Source organism: Thermobia domestica, chromosome 11 (genome assembly GCF_964235325.1).
Source record: "Thermobia domestica chromosome 11, izTheDome1.hap1.1, whole genome shotgun sequence".
NCBI lineage: Eukaryota > Metazoa > Arthropoda > Insecta > Zygentoma > Lepismatidae > Thermobia > Thermobia domestica.
This window is the reverse complement of record NC_137464.1, coordinates 260,869,102-260,887,709: the sequence shown is the minus strand read 5'-3', so window position 1 is coordinate 260,887,709 and position 18,608 is coordinate 260,869,102. Positions and strand designations below refer to the sequence as shown.

Sequence of the window (18,608 nt, the reverse complement as noted above, 5' to 3'; positions counted from 1 at the left end):
TTTTCTTTTCTTTACTTTTTTTTTTTTTTTTTTTTTGGTAACCCAAAGGTCAAAATAAGAAGGGTGAAAGAATGTTTTCCACTCAGTATTACTTAGCATTGTGTTATAGTGGTGTATATAAATCTGAATTTTTGTGATTTGTAGAACTAAAATACTATGTGTATCTATTCTTTTGTGTGTTAATATCTGGGTTTGTGTGGATGTATTTGTATGAGTTCTTTACCCCTTTTTTTATGCCGGCACGTTCAGGCGTTCAGTTATTCTTAATTTTAATAATTGATTTCAAATTCTCTTATACATTGGTTAATTAACGCTATGATATGGAAGATGAAAGATCTTTTTTTAAAAAACTCGGGAGCAGTACTACGATCAGAAGTCTAAGTAGGGAATTGATATATAGTGTCAGAGCTTACTTCGAGAAAGAAAGAGCAAACGACGGTCTATTGTTGTCAATTGTACCAGTCCAGTTGCAAAAGCAGTGGAGAGGATGTGTGATGCTTTGCAAAGAGGCAAACATTCAGTAATAAACAAACTATTAAAAAAAAAAAAAAAAAAAAAAAAAAAATAGGATCTACTACTGAGAAGTTTGGATAATCGCGGTTGGCAACATATCTTGCGCATGCGTAGGATCAACCATTTCCTCTCATTTTCATCTCACTCGCTCGGGAAGCAAAGGTTTCAAAGTGCAAAGTTATCTTGCGCCGTGTCTAGCATGTTTTATCTTCAAAAAGAAGTTTCATAATAATTTGGAATCAAATGTCGATATTAAAATATACTGAGGTAACATTTGTTAAGGACGTATTTAGTAGTTTGCTGCTGTTCAGAGAAATTACAAAAAATGCATCCTAACTTAGAATTCGACAATCTTGAAATGAAATCTTTCAGTTTAACGTCCCACGATTATCTTCTTTAGGCTAAGGGAAACAGATGATTAAGGCAAGGGAAAGATATTGGAAGTATTGGTGGAATGACATGTGGGAGGAAACGGGAGTACCTCGAGAAACCTCAGACAGGATGATGTCCACCACAAGCTCACTTGGCCGGCTATCGAACCAGGGACCCCACACACCAGACATAAGCGCTCAATCACTGAGCTACCGTGCCCCCGGTCATTGGTGTCTGGAATTGTGTAATAAAAGAGAGGAATTTTAAAGATTGCTTCGTTAGAAAACACAAATGTGTTGCAAATAAAAATCTTGTCGTTTAACTGGCAGAGGATTGAATCTAGATTTCTCGTTTGAGGATAGTTTCTGTCACTTCGGTACCTGTAGCATCATATCACGAGAATAGGAAAACAATTAAAATTTGAATTAAAACGTTATTCTGTTTTATATAATCAGAATAGAAAAATAATTAAAATTTGAATTATTATTTTGCTATTCTGCTGCTGTAAAACTGTGACCATTGCCTGTTAAAAAAGAAAGGAAAAAAATATTGGAATAGACAGGATGGGAACTTCGATATCAGTTTATTTTACAGTTGCCTTTTTATTCGTTTAAAATCTTAACAAATTTGTTCTCTCTTAAAACAACTTTCAAAATTCATCTCGTCACATGATTTTTGCTTGAAAAATTGACGAAAGACTGTAAAATGCTGAACACAGAAATTAGGATTGTCACCATTCAAGCTATCAGTTTTTCTTTTGGTTTTACATTGCTATGGAAACGACTGTAGTATCCAGCTAGCTATTGATATATTCTCAATCTGGTTGAGTAACATAAAGTCATAAACAGAATTTTTGCATAAAATATGGAATCAAATGTATTTTTGAGGTTGCTGGAAGGTATTAATGAAATATATGTTCGGAGAGTAGACATCCAAGAATAGGTACACATTGATGATAAATGACTTAAAGAATAATAATTTAAGAAAATCAATCAATAAAAAAAAAAAAATTAAAAAAAAAAAATAGAAATACAAGATTACCCAAAACAAATTTATTTATTGATTTATTTACACCTTCATGCAACATCAAGCTTATGCATGGCAGGACTTAATACGAGGGTCATCAAGAAAATAAAGACCGTTTATTTATTTATACAAAATAAAAAAAATATTGGAAAAAACAATTGTGTTACATACCTGAAGCTCCCTTCACTCCTCTACATGTAAACATTTATTGCATCTGTTCACGAGCTTCATTCAGAATTCCCATGTTATACTCTTTGCCCCAATTCATTAAGGCAGGTGGTCACTGCACTAAACCGCCTTTGAAATAACGACAAATCCGTGTTTTTGTTTCTACACCTATTCCACCGTTTTAGATACATACGAGTGGCTATACACTTTGCAATAAAAATTGTATTGATATTTTGACCCACCGCTATTTTGCACAGGCTTATCGTAGAGAGTCGCGACTTGATTTAACACCACCTTTCATACGATATGCAAGTCTTTCCATTTAAAAATTTTGAGTTGGATCCCGTCTGGGACAATTTATTTTACTTTGATACCTTATACTTTTAAAATGATGAAAGACATGTTTTTGTGTTTTCATATTTGTCCCACCGTTTCAGATTTTTCGGGGTTGCAACGGACGTTAAGACACGCTTAAAGATGTTAATAAAAATGAGTAACGTGCTGCCCTCAAGCGAAATGCTCGAGACCTCCCCAATTTTGGTAACCGGTTTTGATCTTACCTTGACCCAAGTTTCCAGGAAATGTATGCATCACCCCTACTTTGTGGGTTCAGGTTCAAGTACATCCCGGGTAAGTATAATATAGAGTTCTGAAGCTCGTGACGTCACAACAAATATTTAAATGCAGGAATTACCTAGAGAAGTGAAGAAAACTTCAATTATGTTACTTTTTTTTTTTTTTTTTTAATTTTATATACTGGTCTTTATTTTCTGGATGAACCTCGTATTAACGTGGGCTCCAAATAACGGCGGTGTAGTTGTAGGATACACAGTCATGCGAATATCGACTCCGAATATCTTAGTATAGGCCGTCCTCTACCACATTACCTCGATTCCAAGACATCTGAATTGTAGGACCACGTTACTGTCTCCGGCTACATTCAATATTGTTTCATAGGCTCGTCAATAACTTCTATTTTAAGAGGTCTTCAACACATTCGATTCTCACCAGACTTGCAGAATTTCACCTATTTTTCAACTTCCTCGTTGATATATGGTTAGTTAACTACCTTCGGAATGGGGTACCAGAGTTTGTTTCCCCGTAGGAGTATGTGAGATTCAGATTCTACGTTAAAAAGTAGGTCTAGGTCTTGCAAATTGAAATGAATAAAATCACAGTTACTGAGTTTCAAATCTGACTTAATAAGTATGTATTTACTAGACATGTAACCGAATGAGTTTTACAGAATCGATTGAGAAATTCAACTTGAAGAAATAGGTTGAGCATTGTTTGCGACAAAAATTGCTGCCTATTCTTGAACAGTTTGAATTTTCTGCTGAATCAAGTACTTAAAATTAAGTTCAACAATTTTATATGTAATATATAAACTATGCATGTATAGTTATGCAATAGCAAATTAGTTTTTATTTTTCCTCTTATATTAAATCTCTGGACGCTTTAACCCTTTTGGGATTTTTGGTACGAATCTGTACCATTGTACAATCCGCGGCAAAAAACCTGCAACATGAGGATGTAAGTTTATTGTGAAACTACGCCTAACAGCACAGGGAATGAACATAACGTCTAAGTGGAACGAATCACGCCAGGATAAAGCTCGGCCTCCTCCCGTGTACACTTATTTTGGAGCAAAAGACTTCGTCATTTCAAAATAAACTTATATGCTCATGTTGCAGGTTTTTTGCCGCGGATTGTACCATGGAGTAGTGTTGTGTTTAAACACTTACTAAAGCTCACATAACACGTATTGAACTTTTTGTTAATTGGTCAAGTCCAGTATGGACCAAAGAACACTCCAGATGCGGTTTGGAACCGGATGGTCAGCTTGCGGCGTCAAGTGCGGGCGGAGGGGTATAACTTTTTTTTTTTTTAAAGGCAAATTTCAAAAATGTTTCCCGACCTTAATTTTCAAGATATCAGATTGAAATTTTGCATACGGATTGTGTACACCTTTGAGTATTTCTCAATCTTTCTTTTCAGATCCCTACGTGAATTTGGGTCCGAGGGGCGCAAATGTTCCGAGCGGGTGATTTAAAAAAAAACCGGGTTTTCCAAAATTTCCCGGTTCAGGTGTATGATACGGTCATGTGAGTGGTGTCGTTGGAAACGGCGTGTAATACTAAAGAAAATGGCGTTTGAACCATTTCCGGCCAAATAGTAATGACGCAGTAAATTTTTAGAATATGAATATTATATATATAAATAGATCACCTCTTTAAGTCTTTCAAACATTTTTTCCACCCTTTGTTTTCAAGATACGATATTGAAGTTTTCCACACGCATTGTGTACATGACTACGTATTCTTAAGATATTTTCAAATCCCTACGTGAACCCAGGCTCGGGCCAGAAAGGCGATTTTTTTCCCGAAAAAACTCCCAGGTTTTCCCGATTTTCCAGTTTCTGGTGTATAATACGGACAAGTGAGTAGTACCGTTGGACAAGATTCTCGATTCTGAAATTAAAAAGAAAAGAGAAGGTATGAATCATGATCCTACGATAAATGGTAAAGAAGCGGTAGCTGTTTGAGTGAAAGTCTAAAATTTACCTTAAAAAGTGGAAATCCCAAAAGAGTTAAGGCCGGACAGTAGAGCAGATTTCGCCGTTTGTGAACTCCCTCTTGTACGAAGTCTGGAGCTGCTATTGAACGTATACGAACCCTTGAATGAAAAAAATGTTTATATGGAACTTCACACTTGAAGAGTACCAAACAATTAATGTTCTTGCTCTTCTGTGCTATTTACGAAATTTGGACAATAGTGGCAGTTTCTCAGAGCAGTCACATTGAAAAAAAAAAAAGTACTACATACTAAGAAACTTAAGTTCCAAATTTTGTATACAAGGTTTGGAACATATTTTAAGTTATTCCCTCAAGAATCGCCACTGAATACGATACAGAAAAGCGCAAAACACACTTTTAAAATTAATCATCTTAATCAGACATAAATTAATGTTGGCTGTTTCTCTTTTCAAACCGCTTACTAAATGTGAGAACAATAGAAACAAGTTTATTATTCTCTTTTGGGGTTAACAGTCAAAATAAGTAACAGCTCCTCCTGTAATAATATATAAATAAATGAATAATTGCCAGAAACATTTTGTAAACTATACAAGAATGGTAGATCAAAACGAGAAAAGTAACACTGATTTATATTCTATTCAAAACAGTACAACTTTACTGGTCTCCATAGGTCATTTCCTACGGTACATTAAGGAACGATTGTAAATAAATAAGAATATGCAAAAAGGTACTTAACCCATGTCCCACGAAAGAAGTGAACTTAAAACGCATAAAACTTCTGTTGAACCGCCCCGTTGAACTACCACCTACTTACAAATAAAAATTAGAGTAAACCGTTTAATAGATTCCTTTATAGCATAGGGGGCGCGGTGGCTCAGTGGTAGAGCGTTCACCTCTGGTGCTTGGGGTCCCGGGTTCGATCCCAGCCTCCGCCAAGTGAACTTTGTGGTGGACAAACACCGTGCTCGTGGGTTTTTTCGGGGTTCTCCCGTTTCCTCCCACTTTCTTCATTCCACCATTTTCACTCATCTCTCATAATCACCGTCTCCTTTAGCCTAACCGGCATAACAGTGGGACGTAAAACTCAAAGATTTCATTTCATTTTTTCCTTTATAGCATATACGAGGGTTAATCAAAATGTTACCGAAATTTTGTTGTAACTATTTATTACCACAATATAGGTACACATTCACTTAATCGCCTTCAAAATAGGTTCTTTGAGAACATATACACTTGCTCCACCGCTCCTGTAATTGCTAAAAACAATTCCGCTGGTGCTAAAGCAGCGGATTTCTGGCTCTTTCCCACGATCAAAAAGCCGTTTTGCCACCATGGAAGACGTCCAAACTACGCGACGGCAGAACTTCGGAACATACCAAAACAGAACTTTCAGTGTTCGTTTCCATTAATGGCAGGAGCGGTGGAACAAGTGTATATGTTCTCAAAGAACCTATTTTGAAGGCGAGTAAGTGAATGTGTATCTATATTGTGGTAATAAATAGTTAAAACGAAATTCCGGGAACGTTTTGACTGCCCCTCGTACATAAGGATAACAGCAGAGAAATATTTTTTGGTTTATTTAAGAACAATACAAATGGGCCAGGCACAAGTTTTATGCTTTTCTGACTTCAATTCTTTCATAGTACTTAAGTTATGGTACAATCCGCAGCAAAAAACCTGCGACATGAGCATGTAAGTTTATTGTGAAACGACGAAGTCTTTTGTAGCAAAATAAGTGTGCAGGGGAGGACGCCGAAGTTTCTGCTGGCGTGATTCGTGCCACTTAGACGTTATAGTGAGTTCCTGGGCTGTTAGGCATAGTTACATGCTCATGTTGCAGGTTTTTTTTGCTGTGGGCTGTACATGTTTCCATACTTTTACTTAGCCAAGTTTATTTGTTTTATAATGTATCAGAAGATAGGTCCTGTCGAGGCTTAGCATATGGAATGCTGAGTACTTGCCTATTTTAATTAACACAAGTTACGCTATCAGTTACAGCAACTTAAATCGCTCTGGCGTTTCCGTTTCCGAGGTTTATGCTTTTTTTGTAGACAGGTTCTTAATACAGACAACAATTCGTCACGCTGTTTGTTCTGCATATCTATTAATTCGAATAACTTCACCACAAAGTTGTCCAACTTTTTACTTTCTTGTTGCAAAAACGATAATATCATTTTTGGGCCAATTTTATCTTTCGCGCAAAATCTCCCTCCAATTTCCGAAGTTGTTCGATCACTTTCGGACACTTCTTTACACACTACTGGTGTTTTAGAATGCTTTGACGATAACCCTAGAGTATCTAACACTGAACGTACGTTTGAATCGTCACTTTGATCAATGTTATCAAAAGATATTCTCTCACAACCACTCCAGTTATTATGTTTCAGTCTCATGTACGTCCTCCTCAGATACGACCACTTTTGGAGGCACTTGATCGCTGCATCTTGCTTCGATGGATAAGGCAATGCTGCACCCTCATTGGACATTTCATCAACAATCATTTGCCACACAGAGCTACGTGAAATAGTTTTGCTTTTCAATAGCTGCCGAAACTTCTCTTGTTGCACTATGTCTAAGAGTATTTGTGTAGGACAGGAACCATTCTTCACTGGTTGTCTCCAATATCCTTCTGTTACCAACTGCTCGGCTTTATTAGCACTGCCTACTGAAAAGAAAGAAAAAAAAAAAGTATGAATACATTAAAAGTAAACTGGGTCATTTACACAAAATATAAGTCTTCCTTCAATTATTCTAGGCTTACTTTATGTTAATCATGTAGGTTACAAGTATCTACCAAATGTAATTATAAGTCCTTCGAGTTTAATTTTTCTGCCATGTTCTAAAGAAGTCATTATAGACAATACCCGAATTACGTAAATTCATACTTACGTACGAAATTTCTGGTATGAACAAAATTTACGAACAGTGCTTATATGTGAAGTACGTAGTAATTGGAAATTATTTATTAGTAAGTACAAGGTTCTGTACTCTATATACTGTCAACTTGAAATGAAAATTAAAATGAAATCTGTAAGTTTTACATCCCACGGTGATGAAGAGAAATTAAGGAAATGGTGGAATGAAGAAAGAAAATGAATGAAATGAAATTTTGAGTTTTACGTCCCACGATTATGCCGGTTAGGCTAAAGGAGACGGTGATAATGAGTAATGAATGAAATGGTGGAATGAAGAAAGTGGGAGGAAACGGGAGAACCCCGAGAAAACCCACGCACACGGTGTTTGTCCACCACAAAGTTCACTTGGCGGGAGCATTCGTGTAGCGAATGTATGTTATATAATTATAAAGTGTTTGACAATTTTCAGGCTAACAGAGGATAGATTAGCTGGATCATACATGACGTAGATAATTATAAATGAAATGAAATCTAAGTTTTACGTCCCACGATTATACCGGTTAGGCTAAAGGAAACGGTGATGATGAGAGATGAGTAAAACGGCGGAATGAAGAAAATGGGAAAATTCCGAGACAACCCACGAGCACGGTGTTTGTCCACCACGAAGTCCACACGGTGCGAGCTGGGATCGAACCAGGGACCCCAAGCACCGGAGGTGAACGCTCTACCACTGAGCCACCGCGCCCTCGACGTAGATGATTGTCAACAAATAATAATAATCAGGAAGCCCATTAGTTGAGTGCAACGGCCTTTGTTGTATACAAAGTCAGTCTATCAAAATAGCAATGAATATTTAGTTCTCAACTGGAAAATTTTAACTATTACAATAACTCTTGAACAACTACTCCAATGCCTCCAATTCTGAGTGAATAAACCCAGATCAAGGCTCTAATTAAGACTAATCCAGACTGATGAAATAACTGAAGCATATACACAACAAAAACATGCTTACACTGCAGCATGTGGCTCCCAAAATTCGGACTGAAATCACTACACGTGCGTACGAAATTTCTCCGAAGAAATCTTAGGTAACCAATACTTCTTAAAGATTGAGCATCGTATCAACACTCAGAATTTTCCATAACTTTCATCACGCTATCCGATGCAATGTGCTATTTTGTTAACAACAAACATACAATACAAAATGCTTACATTAACAGAAAAACTGTCAGACAACTTAAAACATTAACAACATTTACAGACTGCATTTTATGAAACTGAAATGCCAAAATATTAAGACTCCTTCACAGTATAAAGCATACTATGTAATTGAGTTTTTACATTGGAGTATTACTGAACACTACTTTTTCCAATTGGTTTGCATTTTTTTCATACGTGTTTACGACAAATCTTATGGTAAAAATTCGAATTACGCAAGGAGATGTGGAACGATCTAGTTACGTAAATCAAAGACTGTCTATAATTGTCTTCTACGTTATCAACATATATGGGTTGAAGTTGGTGTAACTATTCTGTTCGTCCTTAAGCTAAATAATATTTGTACTCTGTAATCAAAACAAGCATTATTTTACTGAGACTTGTGATATTTACTACTTATTGTACAGTCTTCAAATTTAACATTATACTGATTGCTATTTTCTTTGTGTAAATTATTGTCAAAGCTGTAGAATTAGAGGAAAGTAACACACTTAATTGTACCTAGAAACGAAAATTACATAAGAATCTAAAAACAGAAAATGAGGACTAATTCAGGGTATCTACTAAAATTCCAAAATGAAATTTCGTGACCTTCTCTTTCCCAAAGTATAAAATTTAGTAACATTCTCAAGAGCGAATTTGTTTGTGAATTGGGCCGAATTTTCATGCATGCGATAGAACCAGGCTTTGCTTATGATTTATTAGCGTCTAATGCGGACCATAGACATTTTTGATGAATTTTGACGTTTTATAGAACAAATTTTTCCAGTCTATACTTATATTTGTACAGATAGAAAAAATCGTGACCGAAAAGCTAAATTTCTTCACTTTCATGACCGTTTTCTGATTTCATGACTTTCATGACCGATAGACACCCTGTAATTACATAAATGGTGGACGTCTTCATTTCCTCAAACAGAAGGCGTAACGAAGGAAAGAAGAGAAAGATACATACGAGGAAGACAGTATAGGGTTTGAAACGTTGAAATAAATTTAAATACGACAGAAAAGCCAATGTTGCAGCAAAGGCACAAGGAAACAATTTCAAAGTGAAAGAACATATGTTGCTATAGCCTAATCAATAACTGAAGACTGTAACCAGACCCGTATGTAAGCATTTTACGGCCCCCTTTCCTTTGTATTAGTTCGTATGAAGTTACGTGTAAGTACAACGCAAAAACTAACAAAATATTGCAGTATGTGTTTAGGATACAAGTTCAATAATATCTGCAATTCCACTACGAAAATTATCTTTTTCTTGGTTTGTTACTTGCAATCAAATTTTAAAAATCCAGCTTCAGCCACTTTCCATTGTCAGTAGAGCCAAATAATTCAAGCGCTCCTGATTTTGAGGAAATATGTTGCCCTGTGGTCCGTGCGTAAATACTGGCCTGACGGTAATCATAAAAGCTGCACAGTCCACGAATCTATAGTTTGATGTAATGGCCTGCTTTACGCTTGTGTGCAACACCAAGTAAGGACACAAATTAACTATTAAAGTGGACATTAACCAGAATTATAGTAGAGTATAGTATACGCACTAGGAATAGGAGAAAATTAACAAAAATGAAACTTACTTCTTTGTTTCACCATCATAACTTCTTCTATCTCCGGATAATATCTTGATATCCTTTCCACCTCCGACGAGCACTTCTTGTGTTTGGAATATTTCTGTAGCAAATAATACCACCGCTGCTGGCACTTGGATGCAGCTTCGACTTTGTTTGAATCAGGGACTGGTAACCCCAGCTTGGTCATTTCATCTGCAACGGTTTCCCACGCCTTAGTCTTGGGTACAGTCTTACTAATCATAATTTGCTGGATGTCTTCCTGCTTCAGAATGTCCAGTAACACATTAGTAAGTGTTTCGGCACTATTTATTGGTTTTTCCCAAAACCGCTCAGGAACTGCTGGACTAGTACTATGTTCAAATTCTGAAACAGATAACAACAAAACAACAAATTAATATTTAAAAAAAAAAAAAATGCATACTCATATCTGTCAATACAGGCATAACAAAATTTCTAACTGTACTTCATAATGCAGATATGCAAGAAATCAATGAATTTCACTATTTCTGGAGAATACCTTCCTATCTCTCAGGAGACAATAATTGAAACACAATAATTAAGTGCAAAGCATACTACAAAGACATTATGTTGAGACTGCGTAATCTAACACCCAACAGAAACAGCAGTCAGAAGTTTTACTTAAAGACAAAATTAAAATACTTTATATATGTATTTTTCTTGTTTAAAAGTTAAGTCCCTACTGCTGCAGCCTAAAAAAAATGAAATAAGTAAATCTTCCGATTTTACGTCCCACGCTTATACCTTGGCTAAAGGAGGTGATTGCCCTACCAATGAGTCACCGTGTCTCCCTTAAAAAAGTTCCAGTCTCTAATCTTTTAAATCAATTTTATCCAGATCATAGAGGGGTCCCAATAAAAATTATTTTGTGATAGGGAGCGCAAGTCGGAAACGCCTATTTCAAGTGTCATGCTTTTGCAGTAATGATTATGTTATCGTGTCCGCGCAACCTGCTTTATTCTGTATATCTTTATGGAAATTATTTATTATGGATTCATTACACCTGATTGCTCATTTTTTCATAACGACGTTTGCATGCGTAATTTTTCATACAAGAAACAACAGCTTCACAACGTTTGATGGTGATAGCAGGCGAAACAATACACGATCAAACTGTGTTTATATAGTGACAGTTGTTTAGCGTGTCAAGTGCGTGAATGAACAATAATATCTGCTGTTCCTTCGAGATGTATTATTCAAATTATTAAGAATGGTACCTCTGGAAGTCCACGATAGGATGTAATTGTGATATAACAGCGAACCTATCAACTTCAATGTTGCTGTTCCCATCATTTGGATATTAACTTCCCTAATCTGGATTGGAAGAAGAAGTCCCATCTGCTGGCCAGCAGGTTCGTCAGATCTCACTCCTTTGGACTTTTGTTTGACAAATCAAGTCATTAGTGTCTGAAATACCAGAAGTATCTAAGAAGAACCTACAGAGTCCTTGTTGTCTCCTTGATTATGCAACAAACACCGGGAATAGGTGACTTACTTTATACCTCCGTGTTTGTACCTTTAATTACATATGTATTTCTTTTCTCGCTGGGGAAGTCATTATTACTGGGTCACCGGATAAAACCTGTGCTGGCAACGTTCCCAGTGAGTAAAGAAATATACAATTAAAGCAACACACGGAGGAACAAGGTAAGTCACTTTTATTATGAATACGTGCCTATAGCTTTTAAATGTCGGGGATATTTGAGTGAAAGCGGCAAAATTTAACACGGCGTTGTGTTACATGCATGGAGGTTGGTGGTTTCTATTTTGAACAGTTATCGTGAGATGTTTGTACATATAGTGAAGCAGCAATTTGTAGTAAAAATGATGTAATGTTATGCAAAATAAAGAACGTTACATTGACACGTTAAACAACATAATTGCTGCCAACTTCTTACTTGTTCCAGATGGTATGGCGTTTGCAATAGGCGTTTCCGACCTTGTGTTCCCTAACTTCTATCGGTCTCTCTACCATCTGTATGAATTTGACCCTATATACATATATACAGGGTTGCAAAAATAGGTATACAGTTATAAAAGTTCTTGTTTTCTTATTAGTACTTATGTATTATGCAATGAGTTCTTGATTATGAAAAAAAAATCTAAATTTATAAGGTCACAATCAGGATGATATATTAATTACGATTAAGTACGTAAAATCACTGAGGTTCTCAGTGTCGGTCTTCAGAAGCATTTACACATTCCTGCAGTCTAGTTTCTACACTCAAGAAACTTTGGCACAGAGGGTTTTTTTTTTCTTTCTTTTAATTTCTTGGCAGGTTTCTCTTATGAAATTGATTATGTCGTCAATAGTGCGTGGTTTCCTCGAGAATAGTTTATCTTTGACAACACCCCAAAATAAAGTATGCTGGCGTGAGGTCTGGTGGTTGTGGTCATCATTCAACTGGGCCTCGTTGACCTATCCGACGATTGGGTAATTCGTTGGCACAGAACTGTTACAGGCAGGGACAGTGGGGAGAAGCTCCATCTTGCTGTAAATAGAAGTCGTCATTATCATGTTATTATGGAATAACAGTGTCTCGTAGCACGTTAAAATACAGGTCGTGGGTAATAGTTCCATTAAAAAAAAGAAAAATCCAATGACCCCTTTACATGTAAGGCTCGCCCGAACTGTAACCCCAGGTTGATTCAATTGTTGTTCAAGTGTTACAGGGGGGTTTCCTGTTGCATAATAGTCACAGTTATGCCTATTAACAGTGCCTGAAAGTTTAAAATTCGCTTCGTCTGATCAACACACTTTTCGAATGATATCATCTTGTCTTTCTGCATTCAACATCATTTCGCAGAATTGTAATTGACGATCCGGATCACCCTTTAATAATTCATAAAGCAATCCAGGCTAATACATTTTCAAACCCAAACGTTGCATCAGACGCCTTAAAGATCTACGGGAAGTATCTATGTCACGAGAAGCTTTTTTTGATTTTATTATTATTATTACTATTATTTTAAACCTTGTATAAATGCCTGTGCAACTAGCATTTCATTGTTCTCAGTAGGAACACTGACCGGTCGACCAATTGTTGGCGCATTACAGATAGCTCCAATTTCATCAAATTTATTGTGTAATATGTAAATTGTTAGTTTACTTGGTGGAGGTGTATCAAATTCTGTAGCGCACTTCCGTCTAAACTTTTCAGCATTTTCTGTTCTCCAGTATCGTTTGATTATCCGCTTCTGTTGCTCGAGGGTTAAATTAGCAGCCATGATTATCTGAAAAATAGTAAATAATAATACGCTGTATACTTACTTTCGCACCCCCTGAATATATTTCGAGGTGTGTTCAAAAAGTATCGAACCTTATTTTTTTCCTGCGTCAACCAATGAAGCGCGGGAGGAGACTTTCTTCAGTATAGGTGTAGAGGGGACACTCATGGCCAGTCGTGAATTTTTTCCGCCCGCAAAAAGCGTCAATCATTGGCGATTGGCCGACGGGTGAAGACGTGTAGTAAGAGGTTGTCGGATTTCAGTTTTTTGTAAAACAACAGAAAAATTCGAGCAGTCATACTGCATCAAATTTTGCCAAGTTTGGCGATACCCAAGCGGAAACCATTCAATCAGATCGGTACATTCAATTTTGAACGAGAATTTGGGCATGAGGAGTGTGTTCGCGAAATTTGATTGAGGATTTCATCGCCAAACACAACATTCTTGTGTATCGTTAGGCTCCCTACTCACCCGACATGGCTCCGTGTGACTTTTGGTTATTTCCCGAACCCAAAATGCCACTAAAACGGACCCGATTTGAGTCAAGAGAAGACATCGTGCGGAATGCGACGGCACGGGGTTGTTTACCATTTCAAAAACTGCTTTCCAGAAGTGTTTCTAACATGGCGGAAGCGCTAAGAGAAGTGTGTTGCATTACCAAGGAGACAACTTTGACGGGGATTAGTGTTTCGGATTTGCAAATCAATAAATGCATTTTTGCCAAATAAAGGTTCCATACTTTCTGAACACACCCCGTATATATAGAAATGATAGTATGAGTCATTCATTATAAGCAACAAAATCTATATGATTAATGTAAGCGAACGATTATTAAAAAATTGGTGGAATAATAATATAAGAAGAAACGGGAGAATCCCGAAAAACCCACAGACGCGATGTTGTCCACCACAAACTTTCCTGGCTAGAAGTCAATCCAGAGACCCCTCGCACCAGAAGTAAATGGTCTACGACGGCCACCGCACTTCCAAGTGCTCTATAATTCATTTCCTCTACTTTTTCCGAAACAAATATTGCAAAAAATTATGAACATTCTTGATTTTTTATTTTGTTCCAACAATCAATAAAAATACTGTTACAGAATATAAAATAATTCACAGAATGAGATACTGTGCAACTATGTGAAACAGAATAACTGGGATAAAATAATAATAATAATAACTAATTGCTCAACTTTAGCCAAAGGTGGATGAAAAAATGAAAAAAAAAATCGTGAACTACTGAACAAGATTTAATGAGCATGGGTGTACACATCAGGCATTTATAATTGTACCAGCAAAATTCATTTCTTGTTAGATATCATTCAACATTTTGAGTTGATTTTGAGTTTTACGTTCCGTTCAGCAGCTAGGGCTATATGAGACGTGGACCTACTGATTAACGTGGAATCCAAACCACATGAGCTCCCGCCGGGAATCGAACCCGGATCTCCCACGCCAAAGGCGCGTACGCTAACCGCTTAGCCACGAAGGAGCTCTCATTCAACATTTTGTTTGTAATACCCGGAAAAATATAGTTTGGTACATTCCGATAAATAATGTGTAATGACTTCTTACCTTGAAAATCTTCCGGAACTAAAGCATCACCTTGGGAAGACACAATTTCTGGAACTGTAGGTAGTGTTACATTCTTCTGGTGACCACTCAGTAGTTTCTCTATTTCATCAAAATACTTCGGACGTTTGTTTGCTTCCTTTGTTTTATATTTAATATATCTATAGTGAAGATTTCGCCATTTCTGATAGCATTTGCGACTGGCTGCTTTTCTGGATAGATTCTGTAGTGGTGCGCCCCTTTTTATCATTTCGTCCGCCACTATTTCAAACAATCTGACTTTTAGTGCACATCGGTCATTCAAAAATTTCTTAAATTTTTCTTGACTTAATGTATCTATCAGTAGTTGTGTAGCATCACGCCCTGTAGTACCAACTGTTCGTAACCAAAAATTATTTACGCCCAAAGCTTCCATCTCTTCAGGCGTAACTAAAGCTGCAAATTAAATTAATTAATTAAAAAAAAACAATAAACAGTGTAAAGTAACTGGTAAACAGATATGTACCAGTTTAATAATATATCCGAAAAAAATGCAGCTTACCAGATTAATATGGTGCTGCACCACTTCTGTCCTCCAAACAGATCGAATGCAAGTCATAGTCACAGAGAACGTGGAATATGACGTGGAACGTGGAATATATATTCATCGTGCAATGGATTACTCAATTCCATGAGAGATTGGAGGCGGAAATTGCGCCGGATTGATGTCTCCAAAACGGTCCACAGATGTTCAATTATATTCAGATCTGAGGATTGAGTGGACCAGGGGAGATGTTTTGCTTCATCCAGATGTTCGTCAAACCATGCCACAACAGCTCTAGTTGTGTGAATGGAAGCATTATGATCTTGGAATATCATTCTATCATATTGCGACAGAAATTATAGAGGATAAAGAACTTTTTAAGAGCCTAAATAAATAAACAGCAGAAATGCGTAAATACTACAAAACTTTACACCAATTGATAACGAGCACAAATTCGTTTTGCAACGCTGGACACAGCGTAAATACGAGGGCTATCCAGAAAGTAGATTACGTTTTGGAATAAAAAATCAACAAAGTATAGGAAACAAATTTTATTATATACAGATGAAAGCCACACACAAATACTACTTTTCGACATAGTCACCATTCAAATTAAGGCATTTATCGTAGCGATGTACGAGCTTGGAAATTCCTTCGTCGAAAAATTCGGCCGCCTGCGACTTCAACCACTTCGTTACCTCTTCTTGCAGCTGTTCGTCGTCATCAAAACGCTGCATAGCCAGCCACTTCTTCATTGCTGGGAATAGGTGGAAGTCGCTCGGTGCCAGGTCGGGACTGTACGGCGGATGAGGAAACAACTCCCACTGAAAAGATTCAAGAACTTCACGCGTGACATTTGCCGTGTGGGGCCGGGCGTTGTCGTGAATCAACAAGATCTTAGAGCTCAACATTCCTCTGCGCTTGTTTTGAATTGCTCTTCTGAAGTTTTGCAGAGTTTGGCAATACCTTTGAGCGTTTATTGTAGTGCCTCTTTCCAGGAAGTCCACAAAAATCACACCTTTTCTGTCCCAAAAAACAGTCGCCATCATCTTCCTTGCCGACATTGTTTGCATGCATTTCTTGGGTTTTTGGGGAGAACCTGTGTGCCCCCACTGCATTGATTGCAATTTCGTTTCACAGTTCACGTGTTTCACCCATGTTTCGTCACCAGTAACGATGCGATCGAGTAAAGAGTCACCATCCTTATTGTAGGCGTCCAAAAAGTGCAACGCTGCAGCCATTCGCTGATTTTTGTGGTCCTCTGTCAAGATTTTTGGAATCCATCTTGCACAAAACTTGTGGTAACCAAGCTTTTCGCTGATGATTTCGTGCAACAAACTTCGCGAAATTTGTGGAAAACTCAAAGAAAGTTCCGTTATTGTGAACTTTCGATTTTCACGGACTTTAACATCGACTTTTTCGACAAGTTCGGCAGTCACTTTGCTGGGTCTCCCACTTCGATCTTCGTCGTGAACATTGGTTCGGCCATTTTTAAATCTTATGACCCACTGTCGCACTCCACCTTCAGTGATAATGTTGTCCCCATACACTTCACACAGCTGCCGATAGATTTCTATCGGTTTACAGTTTTTTGCTGTCAGAAACCTTATTACTGCACGCACCTCGCAGCTCGCGGGATTTTCAATTAACGCAGACATTTCAAACCGTCACAGTATCTTAACGGAGCACAGCACGAACCTCTCACTAGCACGGCTAGATGCCGACTGAGCTGCGCAACGCTCTGACCCCAAGATGGCCGCGCTAGCCCCGCCCCTAGCGGACACAGACGAAAACGTAATCTACTTTCTGGATAGCCCTCGTATCAATTGAAAGTGAAGTGAGTGTAGAATGAATGCGCCGTGTGAGTCTTTAGGTAAAAAATAATGCGAAAACAATGAAAACAGAAAACGACAAAAGTACGTCATTTCTGGAAAGCTGACATAACAGGAAAAATTAAACAAAGGAAAATAGGTAAAGTGTGCTCGTGTCAAAACGATCATCCATTGAACGCAAATTCTGGAAGTTCGAAATAGCGCTGCATGGTTGAGGTCGTTTTATTCGTTACGAGAATGTGTGTTTCCTCCACCAAATAAAGTTAAAGAGCACACATACAGGTGAACTAGTTAATATTATACTTAGTAAATAGTGAAATGTGAAGTGAAGTCAGAACCTAAAATGTAAAGAATTTTTTAACGAACTAATACAGTTGAAAAAGTAAAAACAGAGGCGAAAACACCTGTGAACTGTGTCATCCAAATATTGAAGTTCTATAACAAAATTAAACACTTAACGGACCATATATGTGAAATAACCAAATCACAAAAGAAACCAACTTATATATATATATATATATATATATATATATATATATATATATATATATATATATATATATATATATATATATATCACTCAAGTATTTTTCTCATTTTTTTAAGTTCTTATTGTAAAACCTACTTGTGTTTTTGCATGTTACTGTCATAAAAGTTACTAATATTGTGGAGTGATTCCACAGTATTAAATATAAATAATGAACATATCAGGGCAGGGCTGAAAAAGGGATACCTGTCTATGACATGGACCTCATGAAACTGAAAAAACTGAACATGCTGTAATATGGTGTCATTCAAGGGCGCCCATATCTTTGTAACTTGAAGGGGAAGGGGGGAATATTCACATGTGTGGTTGCAGAAGGAATATATGAGGATTTTAACATGAATTAAATTCAAATTATGCCAAATATTGTATACTCATAAATACAATGCAGGGGCCCATATGAGCTTTGGGGGGTGGGAGGCCCCGCTAGGATCGGCGCCCTTGGTGTCACTGCCCGAAAGAATACCTACACAGGATGCACATGGTCTTCTAAAATGGCGTTGCACAGAAACAACATCTAGGTCCCCTAATGCACATTAAGGTTGGTGTAAAGGGAAAAGTTTTGCCAATAGATGTCACTACAGTCTTCGTATCTCTCTCATGTGTTTTTTATCCTTGACGAAAATTCACAA

At 37.2% G+C, this 18,608-nt stretch overlaps 1 protein-coding gene across 3 annotated transcripts in view; it reads right to left on the bottom strand.

Moving 5' to 3' along the window:
- Positions 1-3,256: 3,256 nt before the first annotated feature.
- Positions 3,257-18,608, bottom strand: part of LOC145665001 (uncharacterized) — a 28,832-nt gene continuing 13,480 nt past the window's right edge. Inside the window, exons 6-8 of one of the 3 annotated variants that reach the window (XM_081732185.1) lie at positions 15,081-15,512; positions 10,267-10,623; positions 3,257-7,281 (exon numbers count right to left, since the gene is read on the bottom strand). In XM_081732185.1, the coding sequence (XP_081588311.1) occupies positions 6,605-7,281; positions 10,267-10,623; positions 15,081-15,512 (1,466 nt within the window). In that variant the 3' untranslated portion in view covers positions 3,257-6,604. The remainder of the gene's footprint in view (positions 7,282-10,266; positions 10,624-15,080; positions 15,513-18,608) is intronic. The other 2 variants (XM_081732186.1, XM_081732188.1) reach the window with 2 other exon arrangements.